Consider the following 26,453-nt stretch of genomic DNA (forward strand, 5'->3'; position numbering starts at 1 on the left):
ATCCATGTTTTATTATATTTAATTTCTAGTAGAATTGATCAGCGGCAGACCAACAAGATGGACATATTGGGATCAGTAGAAATGGGTAGACAACAACAGAAGAATAACACATAGATTTTGTGCTCTCAAAACAGTTTGGTTTTTCTCCCTGTGGCTGAGGTTTCCTGTTTACATGAGAGCTCTAGCCTTCCAGAGCCTGGAAACCCATATATTTTGAACACTTGCAGCTTTTTAAGTAGCAGGGATGATTGTATCAACAGCAGATGTATTCTCCCTCATTTAGGCCTTTGGAGAACCAAACCAAAAAGCCATTTTAAAAAACTACTAAATTTTGATAACTGGAAATAATTTGGTAATATTGTTTGGCTGGAAAGTGAATAATAAGCACAGTACTAAGGAAGGCAAAATAAAAACAAAACTCTCAAACTCTACAAATAGTCTCATGTTACTTTACAAAGAACCATAGTTTTGTTGCTGGTCTGTTTGATTTTAAAAAGTGGCCAGTTTTGGAGACTGTGGACTTAATTATAAAGGTTGGTGCCATCACACAATTGGGAGCTGCTGAACTCTTCACAATAGGTACCTTATTATGAGTTTTATGTTAAAAGATGTTTATGAAGTATTAGGATATAATTAAAACCACACAAAGAATTTGTTTCATCCCATGCAGGAAAAATAAAAAAAGATCTTTGTTTCCATATTAGCAAATTGTTTTTTCTCCTAAGGGTACTGATTAGGTGATCAAAAAGCTTTTTTGTCTGTTCCTTTGGTTTGTGAGCATGTGGAGAAAACCACTAATATTAGTTACAGTAAACTCAAAGCATATAATTATAATGTTGCAAAATGCAAAAGAAAATTAAATCATATTAAACTCAAGGCTGAGTTGTGCAGTATATTGACTGATTAGTTTGAATAGGGCCTAATCTGCAGGTGGAAGATTGGGTGAATAAATAAATGTATAATTTATAATCTAATAATAAAATTCAGAATTATTTTTATGGTTGTGAAGTTGCATCCCTTCATAATAATCTAATTTTTTAAAGCCATCAGATATGTGAGAATAACTATGATTGTTGAACCTGTAAAAACCACACATTCATGAGGGAAAAAGAGATACATATAAACTACATTATGCGTAACCTTTTGTAAATGTGGTAAGAACCCAGTCCATTCATTAGCATTAATAGTGGGCAACTTTGAGTGCTTCTCACTCATAGTTCATCTGAAGGCTTAATGTTATTGATGATTTTCTGGTATTTTACCTTACTTCTGGGTTGATTGTCAGTTTTAAATTGGGTAAACTCAGAGTATCTTTATTTGTTTTAAGTTGCAAGATTTTTATTTACTTAAAACATTTAAAACAAGTAGCAGGGTTCATTATTTGACTTTGTGGTTAGGAATTCTGTAATTGTATTTGTTGGGTAGGTTTTGAATGTGTTTGTTTGCTGTAAGTCTGTGTGTGTGCTTAGAGTATCTTTTTTTAAGGTCAGAAATAATCCTGTCTATCTTCCTTCCCGTCTTTTCCTTTCTTCCTGTAAAATATATAAAATGTTCGAAAGAGCTCCTTGTTGTATTCTGTAATGTTTAAATACAAAGATGCAAAACAAGTGACTATTGTATAAATATAGAAAGCTGTATTTAAAGAATCCAACCCAAATTCCAATGGACTAACAACCAATCAGAATGGTACAGGAGAGAATTAGCTCCCTTTGGTCAAATGATTGCGAAACAGTGGCACTCTAACAAAGTTATTTGGGAGCAATTAGCTTTTGATTCTTTAAGAAAAGACATTTTAAAGATAATTGATGACGTTATAATAGATGACAATTTGAATTACTATTAATAGTCTTTGGCATGATAATATTATTGTGGTTTAGGTAGGAGAATGCCCTTGTTATTAGGAGATGTCTTTTTGAGTATTTAGGCTGAAGTGTTTTAATGTTTGAAAATTAATTTCAGGTGACTTGTGTGTCAATGTGTTTGTGTTGCATGTGTGTGAACTTCTATTTCCATATCTATGAGAAAACATAAATATAGCAAAATATTAATTTGAGAATCTAGGAGAAAAGTTTGTAAATCTTCATTGTATTACTATTTCAGCTTTCCTGATAATTTGAAAGTTTAAAAAGTCAAGGGAAAACTAACTTGAAAAAGTACTATAAATGATTCTTGAACACTTTTTAGGTTTTTTATTTTCAGTCATTCATGTGACCTAAAAGAGCACAGAGGAGCCTGCTTTGCTTACCTCATGGTTATTGTTGATAAAATGAGATTAGGTGTATAAAAGTTGAGAAAATTCTATACATATGTGAGCTGTCAATGTTATTCTTCATGAGATAGTCATGTCTACATTATAGTAGTATAATGTCCTAATTTCAGTTTTTGATGACAAATAGGGATGATGAATAGCTTTGTTTTCTTTTAAAGAAAACTAACATAACCAGATTTCTATAGAACGATCAAAAATGGAGTTTATTGATTCTTTGCATCTTTGGTGTCATCAATGCCAAAATAAAGATGCAGAGGTCTTTCTTATTTTATAACTGCTCACAATAAGATTTCAAAAGTTTTTATGAGTTTTAATATATATATTCTTATTAGCTTTTTAGTCATCCCTTTCTTATATTAACTTAAAAGAATATTGTGTGCATGTTTCTACTTCAATGTTTTTTTAATTAAACTTTTTATTTTGACATAATTGTAGTCATGTGATTGTAAGAAATAATTCTGAGAGAGCCATATACCAGTTACCCAGTTTCTCTTAATGGTAACATCTTGCAAAACTATAGTATTTAATAGACTGTCACAACTAAGATGTTGACATTGATACAATCCACCAATATTATTCCACCTTTTGCACTTTCACTTGTACTTTGTGTGTGTATATGTGTGTGTGTATTTAGTTCTGTATAATTTTATCACATGTGAGTTAATGTATTCCCACCACAATCAAGATATAGGACCCCTTCATCACCACAAAAATCCCTCATGTTCTCCCTTTCCAACTACATTCACCTCCCTCCCACTCCCTCACCCCTGGCAACCAATAATCTCTCCCATCTTCTCTCCCATTTTTTTGTCATTTCAAAAAATTTTTAAATGAAATCATACAGTATTTATCCTTTTGGGATTATCTCTTTATACTCAGAAAAATTCTCTAGAGATTCATCCAAGTTGTATATATCAATAATTCATTTCTTTTTATTACTGAGTAGTATTTCATGGCATAGATGTATCATAGCTTGTTGAACCATTTACTCACTAAAAGACATCTGAATTGTTTCCAGTTTGGGGTTATTATAAAAAAGTTGCTATGAACACATGTGTACAGGTTTTTGTGTTTGTACAAGTTTTCATTTCTCTAGGATAAGTGCCCAAAGATGCATTTGCTGGGTCTTATGATGTTTACATGTTTAGCTTTATAAGAAACTGTGGAACTGTTTTCCAGAGTGGCTATAACAGTTTATATTCCCACTAGCAAAGTATGAGTAATTTAGTTTCTCCACATCTTTGCTAGCATTTGGTGTTCTTACTACTTTTTATTTTAGCCATTCTAATAGATATGTAGTGATAATTGTGTTTTTCCCCCCAGTTGTCTGATTTTTAAAAATTGTGGTAAAATACACGTGACATAAAATTTATAATCTTAACCATTTTTAAGACTATGATTCAGTAGTATTAAGTACATTCATACTGTTGTGCAACCAATCTCCAGACTCTTTTCATGTTGCAAAAGTATAACTGTTCATTAAACACCAACTCCCCTTGCCCTCCTCTCTGCAGCCTCTGGCAACTATCGTTCTATTTTCTGTCTCTATGAATTTGACTACTTTAGGTACTTCTAATAAGTGGAATTATGTAGCCTTTGACCTTTTGTGACTGGCTTATCTCACTTAGAATAATGTTCTCAAGCTTCATTCAAGTTGTAAGGTGTCAGAATTTCCTTCATTTTTATGTCTCAGTAATATCCCATTGTATGTATATAGCACATTTTATTATCCATTCATCTGTTGATGGGCACTTGGATTGTTTCCATCTTATATTAGTTTGCTAGGGCTGCCATAACAAAGTACCACAGACTGGGTGGCTCAAACAACAGAAGTTTATTTCCTCACAGTATGGTGGCTAGAAGTTTGAGTAGGCAGGTTTGATTTCTTTTGAGATGTCTCTCCTTGCTTGTGGATGACCATCTGCTTCCTGTGATTTCACATGGTCTTTCCTTTGTGCATTTCTGTGTCTTAATTTCCTCTTCTTTTAAGGACACTAGCCATATTGGATTGGAGTCCACTCTAATGACATAATTTAACTTTAATTAACTCTTTAAAAACTGTATCTCCAAATACAGTCACATTCTGTGGTACTGGGGATTAGGACTTCAAAATATGAATTTGGGGAGACTGAGGGGATGTACGTTAGCCCATAACACATTTTTGGCTGTTGTGAATAATGCTCCTGTGAACATAAGTATACAAATATCTCTTCGAGATCAAGCTTTCAGTTCTTTTGGGTATATACCCAGAAGTTGAATTGCTGGATCACATGGTAGTTCTGTTTTTAACTTTTTAAGGAACTGCTATACTGTTTTATTAGGTTGGTGCAAAAGTAATTGTGGTTTTAGCATTCTTGAAATCTGCCATTTGATATTGGAATACATTCTTAAATGTGGTTATGTTATATATCATTTTAATGCACATCTCTCACTTTATGTTTTTTCATTAATGACGTATTACTTGCTATTTATTTTATATTTATTTTAGACTATGGAAATGATGTTAGACAAAAAGTAAATTTGAGCTATTTTCTTATTTGAGTTTAAAATGGGTTCTAAAGCAGTGGAGACAACTTGCAACATCAGCGACACATTTGGCCCAGGAACTGCTAAGGAACGTACAATGCAGTGGTGGTTCAAGAAATTTTGCAAATGAAACGAGAGCCTTGAAGATGAGGAGCACAGTGGCCGGCCGTCAGAAGTTGACAATGACCAATTAAGAGCAGTCATCGAAGCTGATCCTCTTACAAATACACAAGAAGTTCCCGAAGAACTCAGTGTCGACCATTCTATGGTCATTCGGCATTTGAAGCAAATTGGAAAGGTTAAAAAGCTTGATAAGTGGGTGCCTCATGAGGTGATTGAAAATCAAAAAAATCTTCAATTTGAAGTGTCGTCTTCTCTTCTTGTATGCAACAACAACAGACCATTTCTCAATTGGATATGACTTGTGACCAAAAGTGGTTGTCATTTGATAACCGACAATGAACATCTCAGTGGTTGGACCGAAAAGAAGCTTCAAAGCATTTCCCAAAGCCAAACTTTCACAAAAACTGGTCATGGTCACTGTTTGGTGGTCTGCTGCTGGTCTAATCCACTGCAGCTTTCTGAATTCTGGCGGAACTATTACGTCTGATGAGTGTGCTCAGCAAATCAATGAGATGCACTGAAAACTGCAATGCCTGAAGCCGGCATTGGTCAGCAGCAAAGGCCCAATTCTCCACGACAACGCCCCACGGCTCGTCACACAACCAACACTTCAAAAGTTGAACGAATTGGGCTATGAAGTTTTGCCTCACCCACCAGACTTCTTCAAGCATCTCAACAACTTTTTGTGGGGAAAATGCTTCCACAACCAGCAGTATGCAGAAAATGCTTTCCAAGAGTTCACCATATCCCAAAGCATGGATTTCTATGCTACGGAATAAACAAGCTTATTTCTCATTGGCAAACATATGTTGATTATAGTTCCTATTTTGATTAATAAAGATGTTTTTGAGCCTAGTTATAATCATTTAAAATTCACAGTCCAAAACTGCAATTACTTTTGCACCAATCTAATACTTGGTGGCTTCACCTATCGGCAGTGCACAGGGTTTCCTATTTCTTTACAACCTTACCAACACTTGTTTTTTTCTTTTTTTATAATAGCCATTCTAATGGGTGTGAGATAGTATCTCATTGTGGTTTTGATTTGCATTTCCCTATTGATTAGTGACTTGAGTATCTTTTCATATGCTCATTTGGCCATTTGTACATCTTCTTGGAGAAAATATCTGTTCATATCCTTTGCCTTTTTTTTTTTTCTTAAAGACAGGGTCTTGCTCTGTCACCTAGACTGGAGTGCAGTGGCACAATCATAGCTCACTGCAGCCTCAAACTCCTGGGCTCAAGTGAACCTCCTGCCTCAGCATCCCAAGTAGTTAGGACTGACTACAGGTGCATGCCACAATGCCTGGCTAATTTTTTTTTTAATTAAGAAAATTTTTTTAGAGATGGGTCTTGCTATGTTGCCCAGGCTGATCTTGAAATCTTGTCCTCAAATGATCTTCTTACCTCAGCGTCTGAAAGTGCTGGAATTACAGGCATGAACCACCACGTTTGACCATCTTTTCCCATTTTTTAATTAGGTTGTTTGATTTTTTTGTTGTTGTTGAGTTGTAGGAGTTCTTTGTACATTCTGCATATTAACCTCTTATCAGATATATGATTATTTTCTCCCATTTCATAGATTGTATCCTCTGATACACAGAAGAAGTTTTTAATTTTGATGTTCAATTTGTCTACAATTATTTTGTTCCTATGCTTTTGGTGTCATATCTAAGAAACCATTGCCAAATCCAAGGTCATGAAGCTTACCCTCTATCTTTTCTTCCAGAAATCTTATAGTGTTTGCTCTTATGTCTTAAGTTCATTTTGAGTTTTTTGTATATGTTTTACAGTGACAGTCCAACTTTTACAGGTGGATATCCAGTTTTCCTAGCATTATTTGTTGAAAAACGCTGTCCTTTCCCATTGAATGGTCTTGACACTCCTGTTGAAAAGCATTTGACCATATATATGAGGGTTGTTTCTGGGCTCTCTATTCTGTTCCATTGGTCTGTATATCTGTCTTTATGCCATTACCATACTCTTGATTACCATAGCATTGTAGAAGTTTTGAAATCAAAAAGTGTGAAGCCTCCAACTTTTCAAGATTGTTTTGGGGTCCCTTGACAGTCTATGGATTTTTAGATGGATTTTTCTATATCTGTTTTAAAAAGTCATTTAGATTTTATTTTTGAGACTGGGTCTTGCTCTGTTGCCTGGGCTGGAGTGTACCATCACAGCTCACTGCAGCATTAAATTCCTGGACTCAGGCCAGTCTCCTGCCTTAGCAACCAGAGTAGCTGAGACTACCGGTGCACGCTACCATGCCCTGCTAATTTGTTTTATGTTTTGTAGAGATGGAGTCTCGTGTATTGTTCAGGCTGGTCTTGAACTCCTGTCCTCAAGAGATCCTTCCACCTTGGCCTCCCAAAGTGACCAATGGCCTTTTAATAGGGATTGCATTAAATCTGTAGATTGTTTTGGGTAGTATTGACATCTTAGCAATATTAATTCTTCTAATCCATAAACACAAATTGTTTTTCCATTTATTTATGTCTGTAATTTCTTTTAGCAGTGTTTTATTGTTTTCAGTATACAAGTCTTTGGCCTTCTTGGTTAAGTTTATTTCTAAGTTTTATTCTTTTTAATGCTATTGTAAATGGCATATTTTCCTTAATTTCCATTTCAGATTGTTCATTTTAAGTGCATAGAAATCCACTTTAAAGTTTAGGGGACAGGCACATATAAGCTCAACATCTCTTGTGATGCCTGGAGAATCCTCAAACCGGCAGCACTGCTAATGATGGTGCTGGATGTGAGGCAGGAAATTGGCAGGACCGTGGGGAAGGCAGCTGTCTCTTTTTTTCACCATGCTTAGGAAAATAAGGTTCATGCCCTTCGAACTACTATCAAAATTAATATCCATGCCTTATTATACTTTGCTTTTGCTTAACAAACAGTCTATAGCTGTGCTGTCCCATATGGTAGTCATTAGTCACATGTGGCTATTTAAATTAATTAAAATTAAATAAAATTAAAAATTCTGTTCTTCAGTTGCACCAGCCACATTTCAAGTGCTCGACAGCCTCATGCTGCTGTTGTATAATGAAATGGACAATGTAATTTAGAATATTTTCATCATCACAGTTCTATTGATGGTCTAGAGCAGGCTTCCTCAAACCATGGCCCGCAGGCCACATGTGGCCTGCTGAGGACATTTATCCTGCCGGCCGAGTGTTTTTGCTGCTGCCTGTCGTGCTTAGCAGCATCCCGGGCCCAAAGTGCGCATGTGTGGAATGTGCACCGCACTCTCCAATGGCCCTCCAACGGTCTGAGGGACAGTGAACTGGCCCCCTATTTAAAAAGTTTGAAGACCCCTGATCTAGAGATTCTCAGTAAAAGAATGATATTCAATGAAACTGTTAAATAAATACATGTAGGAATTTTTAAAATTTTTTGCATGCAGCTCTGTAAAGATTTTGTTCAGATATTCTCATACATGCATGTGTACACACACATGCACACAAATATAGTTTTAGATTTTAAGTTTATTTCTTGAAGTCTATATTTGGGCCTATAATGCTTTTATACTCCAAGGCATTGGTGACTCTACAGGATAATTGACTTTCTTGGTAGGAAGGCTTATGATAAAAGTAGCAAATCTTTGGGATTTCAGTCTAAGTTATAACAAAACTGTTTACTATCTAACAAAACTGAGGGAACAAAACTGTTTTGTAGACCCTGAAAAATTAATTAAAATTATAACATAGGTCATTAAACAAATGAAGAGTTACATTTAAGGGCCAGTATACAGAAAATAAACATGTATAACTTTCAGATAGGCATTTTTTTGGTAGGAGAATTATATATGGCTTGTATGTTTGTTTTTTATTTTTGAATTTATGAAAAGCTCTCAACTCAGGCCTCCAATCTAAAATTCATCACATTATCAAATTTGAAAATATTCTTAAAACAGGCAATAAAAATATAAATTGTCAGGGATCATACTTCATCACTTCTAAATGCTATTCTGTGCATCCTATAAGAGTGTTTGTGGTAACCACTGCAGGCTGGTTTATTCAGTAGTCACTCTCAACTTCTCACTTGCTGTTGCATGCCTCTATTTCATAGACTGTAAGAACTAAATATTCTTGTTTTCAGCCTCTCTTAAGAGCTGGGAATGGCCATACAATATGGGTCAGAACAGTAAGACATAAATGGGAGTCTGCCTGAGGGTCTTCTTGGATTGTCAGTGTTAGAATTGACTTAGGGCCCATGAGCAGTGTGGGTCCAACCATGTCTGAAGCTAGATGAAATCCCCAGAATTCCTAGGTATGTCAGCCTGGGAAATGATCTTTTTTTCAATAGGAACATTGCCTGTCTTAATTCACATGCTGTCTGCTTTGCATGGACTAGCATGTTGTGTCTTTTATTCTGAATGCTGAATTGAATCTTTTTATTCATTTCTGACTGTTCAAATAATGTAGGTAAATGTAACAAAGTTTAATTAAAGTCAGTGACTGTCATTTATTTTAGGAGATTAAGTTCTGTTTTTGACAAGGGAGTCGCATGAGAGAAAAACTACTCAAGTGGAAGTCACAGGATGAGTTCAAGTCTTCATTCTCCCACTTGCTGGCTTTTGAAAAAAAGCTACCTGCAGTGACTTAACCAAAGATTAATTTTCTCTCTTTAAAAGCCTCTCTTTAAAAGTCACTTATCATGGCTTAATCAGAGATTTAATTTTCTCTCATAATAAGATACCTAGAAGTCTTGTGTACCAGCTCTACAAGGTCTTTGATAGTCCTGCATCCTTCCCCTCTCCTCCTGCTCACTAGCCTTAGGGTATGGCTCTCACCACTCCCTGGGCCTCCCATCTGCATTTCAGAAAAAAAGGGAAAAGGGAAAGGGCAAAATGGGTAAGTATCCTGTTTCAACCCCCTTTAAAGAACCTTTCCTAAACACCCCTCCAAGTGATTTCTCCTTGTGTCTTCTTGGCTAGAACTGTTTCCCACGGTCACCTCTAGCTACAGAGTGACTGAGAAATACTTACTTAGCAGGGCACATCACTGTTCCCTCAACAAAATTGGGCTTCTTTTAGTTAGAAGGAGAGAATGGATACTGAATCAGCATACTGTCTGCCACAGGGGTTAGACTAGATGGTCCTTGGTCTAGATGGCTCTTTCTAGCTCTCAAAGTTGTAAACTCCATTTAATAAAACTCTGGGAGAATTGGTGATTGAGGCTTTAATGTTCAGTGCAATGGAATAACCTACATCAAGGGTTGACAAACTATGGCCTATAGGTCAAATCCTATCTGCCAACTGATTTTATAAACAAAATTTTATTAAAACATAGCCACACTCATTTGTTTACATACTGTCCATAACTGCTTTCATGCTGTAGTGTCAGAGTTGAGTAGTTGTGACAGACAATATTGCCTACGAAGCTGAAAATTTTACCATCTGGCTCTTTATAGAAAAAGCTTGCCGATTACTATCTGGCCTAGGTGATCTTGGAGAGGCCTTCCACCATGGTGGCTCCAACATTACATTTATTCATTGATTTAGTAAGGATTTGGGCACACACTATATTTCAGGCATGTGATCAGGCAGTGGGAGTACAACAGTGAATAAGAACACAAAGTCCATGTTCTCATGGAACTTACAGTAAGGCAGACAATAAATAGGTAAAACTTATATTAGGCTATTAAGTATGAAATGTCCAAGTTTTAAGTACTAAGTTTGTCAATATCTCTGACATTTCACTTTGACACTTCTTGTTTTATTTTTATTGTGAAGGTACATCCTCATTCTTTCAATTGCATGATAAAGTGCTTGTGATTATCTTTCAAATTTTTTAGAGCAATTTTTGTGCAACCATGGATAAGTCAAAAATTTGTGTTATTTTCGAATATGAGTTCTATCATGGAACCAATGCAGCACAGACAGCTCGAAATATCAATGAAGTATTTGGGAAGGATATACCTAACGAATACACAGTACCTCCAGATTTGAGAAGTTCTGTTCTAGTGATTTTAATCTTAAAAATGAGCCACATGGACGACCTGAGACCAAGGAGGATAATGATGAGCTGAAAGCTGCAGCGAAAGCGAATCCAACTCAACCTACACGTGAATTAGCAGCAAGGTTTGATGTTGCTATTCCAGTAACATTGGATGGAACAAATGGGCACGGTAAAGAAGCTGGATAGATGGGTTCTGCATAAATTAAATGAACGTCAAAAGAGAAATTGTCTCTAAGCTTGCCTTTGCTGTCACAACACAAAGGTGAACCATTTCTGCATCATGTTGTTATGTGTGATGAAAAATGGATTCTTTTTGATAATTGCAAGTTTTTTGGTACAATGGTTAGATAAATTTGAAGTGTTGAAACACAGTCTAAAACCAAATATTTAGCAAAAAAAGCTAATGGTGTTTGTTTGGTGGTCTAGCGCTGGTCGTATTATCCACTGCTGCTTCATGAAACCTGGTCAATGGATTACAGCAGGTGTCTACTGGAATCAGTTGGACAAAACGATGAGGATGCTTGTGATTAAGCAGCCAAGATTGGTCATAGAGACAGGCCAGTCCTCTTTCAAGACAACACTTGAGGACATTTCACACAAACAGTGCTGCTCAAACTACAGCAGCTGGACTTGGAAACACTGTGTCATCCACCATATTCACCAGACCTTGCACCAACTGACTACTGACAACTGACTACCACTTTTTGCAGGGAAAAATCTTCAATTCTCAACAAACTGTGGAAAATGCCTTTTATGATTTAATCGCCACTCACTCTCTAGGCTTCTTCACTGCTGGCATAAACAAGCTACCATTAACATGGCAAAACTGTGTCCACAGTTCTTGTGCATATTTTGTTTAATTGTACTGCTGCTTGTTTGACATATAATAAACTACACTTTTGATTCAAAATCAGACATTTCATATTTAATGACCTAATAGTTTATCATGTGGTAATAAGAGCTGTAGAGAAAAATGAAGTAGGAAAAGTGGATAGGGAGTGCAGGAGAGGAGCTTGTAGTTTTTGAGCATGGTCAAGGAAGGCCTCTCTTCGAAGGTCTTGTCTATATAAGAGACAAAAAATATAAGTTTTTCTCTATAGGAGAAATTAGCACAAATGATCTAAGAGAATGACCCAGGATAGAAACAAATTTATGATGTATGTTTTGGGGCGGAGGTAAAGGTCCTTGAGTAAGTAAGAAGGAGTGGACTTAGTGAACAAGTGGAGCAGTTGACCTTGGACGAGCATGAACAATTCATCTGCAGCAACAGGAGGGAAGACAGAGCCCATGTGCATGAATAAATATATGGTGAGAGCCTAGGGAAGTTCTATGTGATTGCTTCTGTTTTTCTCAGGGAAAAACAGCTACAGAGAGTTAGAATAGAGAAGGGGATATTGAAATATTGAAATATTTCTTATTTGAAAAATAAGAAAGTATAGGTCAGTACTTGGGAAATGTATGATGATTGCCAGGCATCATTAAGGATCCCAACTAAGGTGCGTGACCGTGAATTTAAAGAGATACTTAGCTTGGTAGTGCACCTTTCTTCAGCCAAGTTTGGCTTATATGGGTGCAAGCATGGAGTAGGATTTAACTATGGTTGCAGTTTTGCCAGGTGAGTAAGATAAAGCAAGAACAAGCCAATTTAGCTGATGATTTCTGCAGGGGATTAATTATTATGATTGACCTTGGGCTTTAGCCCACTTAAGGACCAAAGTAAGGACTTGAGGGGATTGTGGGGCAGGTTAAAAAGTTGTTGGAGGCTGGGTACTAAAGAGTTATCCCTGGAAAGTTAGGAGTGGCTAGTGAGATGCTTGCAAGTGAGGTTATGGAAGAGGAGAAGTTATTGGTAAATCACAAAGACTAGAGTATAAGGGGAGTGAGTGGCTAACAAATCAGAGGGCAAGCTTCTCAGGACAGAAGAGATCAAAGAATTGAGAGGCCAGGGAGTTGGACAGATAATCTCCATGTACCATGAAATCAGCAGGAATTATGGCAGGATAGATATGAGAGGAATAATGATCCAGGGGCATAAATCTTTGAGGAGTGACAGGGAGTGCCCTCTGCGGGTCAGTAGTTGCACTGTCACACAGGCGTGTCTCATGACATGAAATTCCAATCTGGTTTACTGGCTTTGAGCAGCCCTGAGGAGAGGAGAAGGAAGACACTACTGCTCTTCAGGTGCGACATGAGTACTGTATTGTTTCCATAAAACTTATTTATATTTGCATAAATTTCAAACCTTGTATACCACTAATAAGTGTAGAAATGCCAACTATTTGTCACAATTAAAATAAGAAAAATGCGGAGTGTTTGAACACACAAGTCCTCACGTAGTATACTGACAACTTGACCTACAGGTTCCCAAATCTGTTTTTTGCTGAGCTTTGGCATTAAATGACATGAATATGAAACACCCACAGGGCTCAGGAGTCCTGGGATGGAGCCCAGCCAGATGGGTAAAGAAAGTGAGAGATTATTCTTTTCTTTAGCCCAGAAATTGATGGATACATCAACTTAACTATGGAAATGAAAAATGTGAATTACTGGCACTCCTCTTTTTCCTTTAGAGTGTTCACCATCAAAACAACACTGTTCATTCAAATGTGTATGTAGATTTTACTCTTGTTAAAAATGGCTCTAGGCCGGGCGCTGTGGCTCACGCCTGTAATCCTAGCTCTTGGGAGGCCGAGGCGGGCGGATTGCTCAAGGTCAGGAGTTCAAAACCAGCCTGAGCAAGAGCGAGACCCCGTCTCTACTATAAATAGAAAGAAATTAATTGGCCAACTGATATATATATAAAAAAAAAAAATTAGCCGGGCATGGTGGTGCATGCCTGTAGTCCCAGCTACCCGGGAGGCTGAGGCAGAAGGATCACTCCAGCCCAGGAGTTTGAGGTTGCTGTGAGCTAGGCTGACGCCATGGCACTCGCTCTAGCCTGGGCAACAAAGCGAGACTCTGTCTCAAAAAAAAAAAAAAAAAAAAAAAAATGGCTCTAAAATATGTGTGCTGTTTTGAAGTGTTTTGAATTGACCATTATTTCTAACGTTAAACTGTTTGTTTACACACTAGATTAAGGTTTTGTGTACCACTGCTGACTGGGCTATATTTAGTTGTCTTTCTTGGTGGCAGTGCAATAATTGGAAATTTACATATGAAAGCATTCCTCTTTAAATTTAGAATTTTAAAACTGTATCTCACAGTGATGCTTCTGTTGATTTCTATGGTGTCAGACAATTCTGTCGGTGTAGAGTCTTTTTTGTCCTTTAGTAATTGGCCCTTTATGGGATATAGGTCCAAAACAGACCATGCTTACTGAAATTACCAAAATTCTTAGAGTGATATTTCAATCTTTATCCTAGCTTATTAATGTAACAGCCTTCTTTATGAAATTGTCAAAACCTGTGTATCTGCATATCCAGATAAACTTGCTAATCTGTAGGTGGAGTTCCCAGAATTCTTAAGAGTGACATTTGAGCTTTATCCTAGACAGTGACTGTATATGACGTTATAAGAGCTTTATGTATTTATATGTGTATATACCAAAAAAATTGTGAAATATTTTTCTTTGTGTAAATTTAGGTTAATTTAAACCCGTTAAGTAGTTCTACAATAAGATTTTGTAGTTTTATTTTTTCTTACAAAAATTCTATAAAGTTTTTTTGAAATAAAGCATAACTTAATGGTTTATCATTTCCTAAAGCCATCCTATTATAGATATGCCATTCTGCTTTTTAAATTTTATTTACCTGAATGACTGGGTTTCATAATGTATATAATTCATGGGATCTCATTTTTAATTTTTAACCTTATACATTATGGACAGAAATATGTCTTGCTTGTGGGTTATTTTTACCATATTTTTTCCCTAGTAGGTACCTGCTTTTGTTTCTGGTCCTTTTCTCATTACAAGTCTCTTTATTTTATTATTTTTCCTTAGAGTTGCATGAGTATGGCTGTCATCTGCTTATCCTTCTATTTATATATATTAAAACAAAGGTGACTAATAAGTAAATTTGGTCTTTTAATGCCATTGATGTCACATTAATTGTAGTAGAGATACTTTTACCAATAAAAATGAGGGAAAGGAATTATTTTATTTACTTTTGCTATCTTTCTAGCTGTTCTGTCAATGATAAGATTTCACTCTTCAAAAATGTTTTTAAAAACATAAAAATTCATAGCTCTCACTTTTCTTTATCAGTTTTTTTTTTTTTAAAGAAGACATTTATGGTTTAATCCTGTAGTTCCTTCTTTTCATTTTATTTATTAGATGTAGTAAAGGGTTCTTCACAGCCTAAGGCTTCTAGGCATGTGTAGAATGTAAAAATATGCAATTAAGTTGAACAGGGCAGCTAAAATTCCATAAGAAAGGTGAAAAAGAAGTTCAGGGCTTTATTTAGTAAAACATGACAAGCTAGAAAATAGATCCTGCTCTGCTGAATTAGGACGGTGGTGATGGGGGGGTTTGAGGGGAATAAAGAGATAAACAAGACCCTGATGGACTGACAAGGGGAAGGAATTCAGAACCTCAGACCAGGGAAAGAATTTCACAGGAAATGACTGACCTTGGTGTACCCAGAATTCTCTGACAACTGTCTCAGAGCACCACACTTGATATTATGTAATGAAAAGAAGACATATAAATAACCTGGTTGAAATGACAGGTGGAAGTCAGTAACCCCTTGCTCACATTTCATTGTATCCCACGGGCCTCCTGATGGGGAACAGTGACCCAAATACTCTCTTCTGTAGAGTACTTGGTGTCAGTCCTGAGTCAAATTTCTTTTTGTCCCACCTGTACTCTAAGAAGCATCTGCCACAGCTGAGTGCCCCATGGGGAGAATACAGTTCATTGAGCCATGCCGGGATGCCTTACCAGGCCAGGGGAGGGAGGCCATCCAGGGGACAGAGAGGTGTCTCTCTGTACTCACCAGTCACTGAGACTACCACAGAAGTCTCCTAGGCAGTCTACCTGCCTCTTCTCTTGAAAACTACTCCCACCTTGTCGTTCTCCACAGAACACTATGTTTCAATTTTTTATCTAAAGATTTGTCTTCTTAAAATTTAAAATATGAATCAAATGTCCTTAACACTTTGATAGCCCTCTGCTGAAAAGAAGATAAAACATAGATACTACCTCATGGTTTCTGTGATGTGATTGCTGCCTGTCTCCTCAGCATCATCCCAGGTCAGTTTCCTCCTCCCTTGCTCATGTTGGCCTCCTTGGTCATCTTTTTATTTTTCCTACTCAGGGTCTTGGCATGTGCTGTTTTCTTGGTCTGGAATGCTCTTCTTTCTAATCTTCATCTTGTTCCTTCTTCCTCATCTTTTAGTCAAACTTGAAATGGCACCTGCTCCAAAAGGCCGATGAATAGTGGTTCTTCCTGCCCCGTCAGTCCATCTCAGCCCTTTGTTTCCTTCCTCTGTGGAACTATCACCGTTGTAAATTGATGTGTGTGTGAATTTGCTTGTTTTAGAAGTACAGTAATTAATTGGAAACGTATTAATACTTTTTGTCAGGGGATAGTCAAGAGAGTTAACCATGCTGATACCAATTATTAACAATCAGCTGAATACCAGCCCCTCCTCCTCTTGGTAGAAAATGAGGAATATCCCTGGTTATTAGGCATAGTATCTATGTTATATAAATTGTATATGGGGATATATTTCCGTACTATACTGGAAGCATTTTTGTCCCAAGGCCCCAATACCTGTGCTGTTCTCTTACTTGCTTGGGTTTCTCTCTTCATATGTCACCTTTATTAGTGAGACTATCCTTGACCATCCTGATTAAAATACTATCTCTGTCCATACCTACTATACCACTGTTTATCTCTTATCCTGCTTGATTTTCCTTTCTAGTACTGATTGTATTTGTTTATTGATTGTCATATTATAGATGACTTGGGGACACAGATTTTGCCTTATTCATGTGTATACTCAGGGCCCAATATAGTGCTTGGCACAGAATTGATTCTTAAATATTTTAAAGTGAGTATTTATAAAATATGAAATATTTATTGAACGAACGTTATACTTCTCAAATTCATGGCTTCTAGTTTATATTAATAAGCTAGTCTGCATCTATACCACCCACCCACTCACCCCCACTGAGGATAGTTTGCCTTCTGCCACTGTCTAGCTTTATTTTGCCCTTTTCTGCCTAGTGATACTCCTGGAGATGGAGGTCTGGCAGCTGGAACCAGGGGCAGATAGGTGTTCTCTACATCCTCCAGCAGCTAGCAGGGTACAGGGACAGTAGAGTGTGAAGGCAAAGAAAAGCTCTTCTTACTTGTTAAAGTTATCATGGAGAGTGGCCAGTACTAGGGCTGGAAACCTAGGCCTATTTCGCTTCCCTTCCAAGTGTTTAGTTCTCTGTAGGATGCTCTCACTTTCTCCCTCTGTCAACAGATCACATGTCTCAACCCATCGTTGTTGCTGGAGATTGAGTTTGTAGAATCCGGATCCCTCCCCTTATAGCTAGAATGCTGGGATGGAATATTCAGAAAAAGAAGATGCCTCCTGATTCTTCTTTATATTGCCTCCTGATTCTTCTTTATATTGCTTTATGTTTTTCAAAATATGTTGTCTTTTTTCTTCAGCTGAATCCTTCTCTTGAGGACAGAGACCCTGTGTAAAACTTTTAAAGAAAAAAAAATCTTCGGTCATTTCTAGTTCTATATCAAGTATATATATTATATGATTGATTGAACTAAGAAGCAGAGGCTTTAATGGAATCTTTAATTTGGTTTCTTCTAATATTTGTGGCAGAATTTTTTTTTTTTTGGTGTGACAGGGTCTTGCTCTGTCATTCAGGGTGGAGTGCAGTGGCATGATCATAGCTCACTGCAGCCTCAACCTCCAGGACTCAAGTGATCCTCCTGCCTCAGCCTCCCCAGTAGCTAGGACTACAGGTGTGTGCCACAAAACCTTGCTAATATTTTTAATTATTATTATTTTTTTTGGTAGAGATAGAGTTTCGCTATATTGCCTAGGCTTGTTTCAAACTCCTGGCTTTAAGGGATCCTTCTGCCATGACCTCCCAAAGTGCTGGGATTACAGGCATGATCAATAAATTTATCCAAAGATTAAATGTCCCTATGATATGTTTAGGTTCTGATTATAGTTTGGAATTTTTCTGTTCTGAAATGAGTTGACTTTTCCTATCTTTCCAATTTTGGTAGATAAGGGATTTTAAAACAGCCATTGGCCAAACTTAACTCAATATTCAACTGTTCTCTCCTTTTTAAAAAGTTAAATTGGAGTCCTTAGAATTATGCTTATTACTAGAAAACCACACATAATGATGACATCCATAAACTATGGTAGAATTGGATTCTTAAAGAGCAGGTGTAATCCTCAGGGTTTGTAGACAGAGGCCTGGTTTAGTGCTCAATTCCCACTTCTTCCTTGTGTTTCTATAGGTTCATCATTTATCTCCCTGTGCCTCAACTTCTTTCTTTCCTTCCTTTGGTTTCCTATATAAAATGAATGTAATGAAGATCATTCCATGGAGATTTTTATAGCTGCAACAAATGATAGAATGCAGTTAATACCCTTCTTATAGGATAATGGAAGCACTCTTGGGGACTTCTCTTCAAAGTCAGAATATAGCGGCACCTCATTAATGGAACTAACACTTCTGAACTTGGTCATTGGCTCCTGTCATTTATGTCATGTGGATTTCCTGTCATGTTGCTTATACGTCACATCCATGAAAGATTTGTTAACATATAACTTAAGTGCAAAATTAGAGAGAAAAAGTCCTTGATTTTCCAGGAAGTTTAAACTGTTATTCTCCTTTTGTATTTAAAGAATATTTATAATCTCTTGTTCTTTTGGAGTTAGGAATATCTGTTTTCAGGAATATTCATTATTCTTTTATTTTCTTGCTCACCTGACCATCAAACTATCCATCTGTGTGTCAGTATGTTTATTTTTTTCAATAGACATGTAATTCCTCCAAGAGAAAATGGCATTCACATAATTTGGCGTATAGACATTAAAAAGAAGAAAGTAATGCACAGAAACATATTTAAAAGACAGAGATTCTGTTAAAGGCAATGGGAGGGTTGAACACCAGCAGCTGCTTTCTAGCTACAGGATTACTCTCTTGCTAAGTTCTCACATGTTGAAAAGGAAGTGTTGTGTCAGGTATAACAAAAGTAGCTCTAAAGTTTTGGCTTCTATGACATCAGGTAATGCTAGTTGCCGCTTGTGGATAAAGATGACTCTCCAGTACTGAAAACACAGCTAGCACTATGCATGCTAGAAGTAGTAAAGACAGAGATTATTAGTCCATTGTCCTAATTTTTCAGATGAGGGAAGAAATCAAGGTTCAGAGAGATAAAGTGATTTGTTCAAGAAGACAGCATCAAATCTGGAATCCCGATTTTGTCTTTCCATGGCCCTATGTTCTATCCATTTATATTTAATAGACATCTACAGATTTGTCTGTTTAACCCTGACTCTGCTTCACTTTGTGGTCTCAGTTGATCATTCAAGGCTTAACCCCTTAGGTTTTTTCCCCCCTTGGATTTTATGAGCCAACAAGTTCCTCATTTTGCTCCAGATCATTCTAATTGAGAATCTGTTACTAGCAATCAAAAGAATATGGATTGATATTCTCATTGACTTCTCTACTTTAATACTTGTGGTTCTTCTCTCAAATTTCTTCAGATTTTTCATCCTTAAAGAAGCACTGATACAATAAATAGATGTCTGATTTGTATACAGTCTGGATTTATAACCTCAATGAATGTCCAGCTTACACATGTTTGATCACAGTAAATGTGTCTCTTACCATCTGTAATTATAATTTTATTCCATAGCAGTTATAGACTTAGGCCTTTAAAGGATCTACTTTAGACTAATTATGGTAAACAGAGATTAATTTTCTTTCTTACTTATTTATTAATCTATTCTACTTTTTTATGCAACTGCTTGCAGATATGTTAATGGAACTTTGCATTGTCTAAGTTTATTAATTTTTGTCTCCAAGTCCCTATGTGGGTATGGAAAGCACCTCAAACATTACCCCACATGTCATTCCATGTTAATTTTTTTCTTTTTTATCAGTAAGAATAAGAAATAATGTTTCCTTTTATACAGAGATTTTTAACCTTTTAATTTGGGAAATTGATGCCCTATCACCACCACCATCCAATCACCAGATATCAGTTGAGCACTGGTTCCAGCTGTTGTAGAAGGTTAACCAGGCCGGTATGGTAATAGATCTTGTTCAACATGATAATCGTTGAAAACCAGCAAAATGCTAACGTGTCTTCTTAACCATCGATAATGTTTAAATAGCATCTGAGAGGTTAAAAAAAGTTCATATATATAAATTTAATCCTCAAAACAGCCCTCAAAGATATCTTTTAATATCCATGCTTTATAATTGAAGAAACTGAAGTATCAAATTTTTAAAAAAATTATGTCTTGCCTAAGAACACATAGTTGTCATCTTGAGACTTAAGACAAGGTTTTCTGAGTCTGTTTTTTCTTATACCATAGTGATAATATAAAAATATAAGTATTTTCCATGAAAAATTTGAAATCTTTAAATCTACCCTAAACATTCCTTCATTAAATTATTGAATGAGTACATATTGAAGGCAAGAAATCCTAATACAAGCTTCTATGGTACCCTGTGGCCTTGCCCCCTATCAGACCACTTGCGCACTGTCTTGCCATTCTCATTACCATCCTGCCTGCTCACTGCAGTGGCTCCATCTCTCTCTAAACTCCTATTGTACTCCCCTGCGCCCTCCACCAGGTGCCTGCCACTCTGGCCTCCTTTGTATTTCCTGAATACACCATGCTCTTCCCACCTCAGAACCTCTGCATTTGCTGGCTTATCTGCCTGGAATGCTCTATTCCCTGGTCATCACATTGTTAGCTCCTTACCAAAAGAAGCCTTCCTTGACCTTTGAGGTAGACAGGGTTCCATTCCAGTGACATTCTCTGTCATTTACCCAGACTCATTTTCTTCATAACACTTACTACTGTCTAGATGAATTTCCTTGTTGGTTTGTGAGTTTGGTACGTGTTCCCTAACCTGCTGAACTTCATGTTTGCAGGAACTTTGTTTTGTTCACTGCTGTATCCCCAGTGCCTGGAAGAGTCCTGGTACATAGTTATTGAATTAATTAACTTAGAGATTTGATTGACTGGAGCAGGGAGACCAGACTGGAGCCTATTGTAGGGTTTCCAGTACAATGAGAATACATTGAGGGTCTTGTCAGTGGGAATGAAGAGGCAGAGGCAGGCACAAATGAGGTCATAGGAGGGAGAACCAATAGGATTTGATGTGGTTTGAAGTGTTGTCATTGGAGAGGAAAGAGGTAGAGGGATTTGAGCTTGAGTGAGATATGCATAGGTTATATGCAAATACTATGCCATTTTATATAAAGGAATTGAACATCCATGGATTTTGATATCCTTGGTGTGTTCTGGAACCAATCTCTCATAGATACTGAGGGATGACTATGCTGCCATGTTTTAATTTCTCAATTTCAGATATTATTTAGATATCAAATTTAGATAATATTTTTGTATTAGTTATCAAAAGAACTGATAGAACTAAGGGGGTGTATATACATATATGAGAGGAGATTTATTACAGGAATTGACTCACATGATTATGGAGGCTGAAAAGTCCTATGATAGGCCATCTGCCATCTGGAAACCCTAGGATGCCAGTAGCATAGCATAGCTCAGTCCAAGTCCAAAAGCCTCAGAACCAAGGAAGCTAGTCATCTGATTTTCATTCTGAGGCCAAAAGTCAGAGAATCCCAGGGGCTGCTAGTATAAGTTAACTCAAATGCCATAACTTAAATGCTATGATATAAAATTAACAACACTTAAATACTGATATAAAATCAATATATATTATGATATATGATAAAAGAATAAGAGAGAAATGAAAACAAAGATATTTGTTTAATATATGCCTATATACATACAAATGTATTGGGCCTTTCCTTCCTCTGCTCCCCTCTCCCCATCCCTCCCCTCTCCTCTTTACTTTCTCCTTTCTCCTTTACCTTTTCCTTCTTCTCCTCCTCTTTCTCCTTTTCATTTTCTTTTCCTTTCCCCATTGTGGAGTGAGGGGTCCAGTTTCCCCTTGGTAGTATGGATCCCTCACCTCCATCAAAACTGTAACTCACTTCTGAACCAGTTGACTCAGAGGCATGAAGAGCCCAAAGTGGCTGGATGGCAATCTTAACTTCTAACTTCACTGGAATCGTTGTGTCTCCTGGTGGCAGCATCTTACTCTTTAGAACTAAGTCCTAGATCCTAGCAGAACATAAAGGAATGGGAACAGAATGCAAACATTTTGCTGGTGGGCCACTAGGGATAATGGTAAGTGGTACCTCTCCCATTTCCACCCCTTGATTCTTGGATCCGTTAATCCTGGCTATGGAGGATACAGCACCATATATCAGATGTTTATTCAAAATATGTATTATACAACCTTCTAGAGAGTGTTGCCCCAGCCCTACAAAGTATTGTCACCTGGAAACAATACTGGGAATCGCCTTCATATCAGGAAAGGCAAGGATTTCTTTCCTTTATACTTTCAACCCCAATTCTATGTACACCTGCACAAGTCTCTCCTCCTCTTATATCCCTATTTTTTAGCTCATCAGTTTCAAGAGTTTTTTTGTTTTTGTTTTTACTATAGCTGTTCACATGTAAGGCACATAGTATACTGATTCCATTTCCTTTCTTGTACAAGTTTTATTTTTTCTGTAGTTAACATTTGCTTGATTATTTTTTAGCTTAGTGGGTTTTTTGGGTACTGATTATTAAATATTCTTTCATCCCAAACTTCCCTCAAAATCTGAAACTTTTCCTCTCAATAATTTCAAATCCACTATGTATTTGGTCAGTTTATTTTTTCCTCTCCTTACAAATACCTTTCCTGCCCTCCTCTGGCTTCTTGCTCTAATTTGGATGGTTTGTTCTCTGAGCATCCTGCATAGCTGTGTGTTATCTAGGAATCCCTTTATTTTCCCTTGTTTTGGATCTCCTGTTTCCAGATCTTATTTTCTTCCTTGTTTTTTGCCTTATGTCTTTATTTTGCCAGGATATGTTCATCCTGTAGCTTTCTGAGAAAGAATGCATGCAAGGTAAACTCTTTGAGACTTTGTAGAGTTTTATTCTACTTTCACACTTGATTGACGTTTTTGACTGAATATAGAATTCTGTGTTAGAAATATTTTTTCTCAGCATTTTGAAAGAAATGTCTCAGTGTTCCCAGTGTTACTGTTGATAAATCTGATGCCTTTATGATACCCTTGCTTTCCATGTGATCTTTTTTTCCCACATGTAAGTTTTTAGACCTTTCCCTCTTTCCTTAGTGTTTTGGTATTTCACAGTTATACATCTTTATGGGGCTCTTTTTTCATGTTTTGTGCTGGGTGTTTGATGTACCTTTTCTCTTTGAGCACTTACTCTTCACTTCTTGGAGATATTTTAAAATTATTTCACTGAATTTTTTAAATTATTTTTTGTTCATCATTTATTATGATATTTCTTTGAAATTTTGTCTCTTTCATTTCTTCTAGTATGTCTTTCTGAAACTTCTATTATTCAGATATTGGACTTTTTGGCCTAGCCTTATGGTTTTTAAATTCTTTTTACTTATTTTCTCTTTTTACTTTTTTTTTTTTTAACTCTTCTTCTGTTCAATGCCTTTGCCTAAGTTTTTCCTGTGTTACTTTTTTGTTTATTTTCATTTCTGTCCTTCCTAAAATAGAGGACTGACTGAAACAACCAGTGACCTTAGATTGTCTGTACTCTTTAGCAGTTAAATACACAGAAACTCAACTGGAAACCTTTTGTGTATAAGCCACAGTTGTCATCTGGAAACCCTTACCATAGGCAAGGACAGGTTATTTTTTAGGGTCTCTTAAGTAGGTCTTTACTCTTGAGATCGTTGGGTTATTGGAAAGGAATTATCTAGTCTCTTCCTTGAAGGATATCAGCCTGATTTTTTGCATTCTGGGAACTCATTATTTCACTGTTTAGCATGAAGTCTTTCACTTCAGCTCTTTTTTTTTTTTTTTTTTTTATTTCAGCATATTATGGGGTTTCAGTGTGTAGCCTCTTTCCTGGGCTGAAACTGATACCGCCAAGTCTTTATTCTGTCTGGTTCACCTTCTCTAGAGAATAAATATCTTGGCTTCTTCAAGGTTAGGGAGGGGTAACTTTTTTTGTAGGCAGGAATGGCAGGAATCTGGGCCTCTAGATCAAGGGTTGGTAACGTTTTGCTTTAAAATGGCCAGAGAATAAACTGGCTTTGCATGCTATATTATGGTTGCTGTGGGATATTCTCTACCTTCTCCTCCTCTTCCTCTTTTTTATGACCCTTTAAAGTGTAAATTAAAAAATTAAAAAAACCTAAAACCAAATAAAAAGGCCCCAAATTCTTAACAGGTCATAGTTTCACAGCCCTTGGTCTAGAGGATTCTTTTGGATGCTCTAAACCAACTGTCATTATTTCATTCCTCCCCTATACCTCTTCTTCAGAGGAACTCAAACCCTCCAATTTCTGATCTTTTTGAGGTTTTATGGCAAAACTGGGTTGGTTTCTTGTAGGTGCTTTCATGAGTCTGGTAGCTGAGCAACTACTTGTACATCTTCTTACCATTTTCCGAAAGATCAGATTTTTACTAGTCTGCCTTCTTCTCAGTCCTTAGTGAATCATAGCTTTTTTCTTCCTTTCCCATCAGTTTACTGGGATTTGGGGAGAGAGTGCAGATAAGTGCATGTATTTAATCTACTAAATTTAACCAGAAGCTCCCTTCCCCCCAATCCAATTTAGTTGGTTTTTATTTTTACTGCTTTCTTTGATAGTTTTTGGGTTAATTTTGCATTTGTTCTCCACGTGCTCACTTGCTATGCCAGATGTTCGAAGAAGATATCCTTGGGGAAGAAAAATGAGGGGTTTTAAATTGTAGTGTTCTTGAAATGCTCACAATGGCTTAGTGTGTGAGATCTCAAGAGGCCCAATTCTTTCTAACCATCAGACTTTCATAATAGAAATACAGTTTCACCCTTATTTGTGTAAACCATCAGGAGCATTTTAAAATGTTTGTAATAAAGTTTGTGGCTTATTGTTTAAAATTGAATTCAAGGTAGTAAATCAAAGCTTTTGGTGGCGTGCCCCTGACAGCAGGGAGAGCCTGGTAAGTGATCCCTAAGAGCTGATCAAAGGGAGTCGTTGAGCATTTTTTCCTGTATTTGTGTTTTGGTCCTTTAATCTGGTAGTGTTTCCAGTTCCATTGTGAATACAGCAATGCACACTCCATGCCCCACTCATGTCTTCTTGGCAGCATCTGTCACTGTCTTTGCCAAATGGCCTCCGTTCAGGCATAAGCCTGCCTTTGTCGTGAAGTCTGTATGAGGTACAAACACTGGTGACTGTCAGAAAATGGGCATCTTTAAAGATCTTATTCATACCACATTTTTGTTCTAGAAATCAAGTGAAAATTTAAAAAGTAGAATTCACTGAATTCTAGTTTTTTCTGCCTAGGTTCACCTTTCCTTGCCAATGAAGATGGCGTGCTTGGTGGAGTGATTGTTCTCCGATCGTGCAGATGTTCTGCAGAGCCTGACTCCTCCCAAAATAAGCAGACACTGCTAGGTAAGTTGAACATATACATTATGTCTTTCCCTTCATTTTTTTCAAGAAAAAGTGAAAAGATTTGTCTCTGTAAGTCTATAATCTTAAGCTGTGGGAGAGCCAGGGTGCTCTATTGATATCTGAACATCTTTATTCTACTGATATTTTTCCATAGGTAAACATGTAAAAGATGAATGTTCATTTTGAAGCACATACTTAGAGAATATTTTTCTTTTTTATTTTTTTAATTCAGCATATTATGGGAGTACAAATGTTAAGGTTACATATATTGCCCCTGCCCCCCCCACCCGCCCGACACCCGATAAATGTTATTGCTATATGTCTACTTAAGTGTTTATCCGTTAATACTAATTTGCTAGTAAGTACATGTGGTGCTTGTTTTTCCATTCTTGAGATACATCACTTAGTAGAATGGGTTCCAGCTCTATCCAGGAAAATACAAGAGGTGCTATATCACCATTGTTTCTTAAGAGAATATTTTTCAATTGAGCTTAGGACCTAAGACCTTTATTAAAGTTCAACATTAAGAACATTGGACTGTGTGTTCATCCCCTGCCTTATGCACACGGCATTTGATGTGACGTGTATATACTGTATACAATATACACAGTAACACAGAAAGAAGTTTCTTCCTATTTCTCTTCCCAAAAAGGAATCAGAACCATGTGAAAAGCTACTGGTCTAGAAGTCAGTTCTGGCTCCATGGCTTATTAGCTGTGATGCCTTCGTGCATTGGTCTTACTGTTCCGGGCTACTTCCTCATCTGTAAAAGAAGGACGTCATCCCTGCTCTCCTCATAAAGCTGTGGTGAGGGAGGGTCAAATGACTGTTTTTGCAGATTTGCAGATGTCCATCCAGATGTGTGGTTTTGTTTCTAGTCAAGCAGTGGGGATGAAACCCAGCCCACCTTTCA

The 26,453-nt window shown here is 36.9% G+C and overlaps 1 protein-coding gene across 4 annotated transcripts in view; it reads left to right on the forward strand.

Annotated features, from left to right (window-relative positions):
• The window catches only part of TASP1 (taspase 1), a 311,116-nt gene that overhangs the window by 157,571 nt on the left and 127,092 nt on the right, over nucleotides 1-26,453 (forward strand). For all 4 annotated transcript variants that reach the window (XR_001158012.3, XM_076010922.1, XM_012780832.3 and 1 more), the window contains exon 12: nucleotides 25,430-25,540. Coding sequence is in view for 3 of the 4 variants with exons in the window: in XM_076010922.1 (XP_075867037.1) it covers nucleotides 25,430-25,540 (111 nt within the window). In the remaining variant the exon portion in view is untranslated. The remainder of the gene's footprint in view (nucleotides 1-25,429; nucleotides 25,541-26,453) is intronic.

Source organism: Microcebus murinus, chromosome 16 (genome assembly GCF_040939455.1).
Source record: "Microcebus murinus isolate Inina chromosome 16, M.murinus_Inina_mat1.0, whole genome shotgun sequence".
Lineage (NCBI taxonomy): Eukaryota > Metazoa > Chordata > Mammalia > Primates > Cheirogaleidae > Microcebus > Microcebus murinus.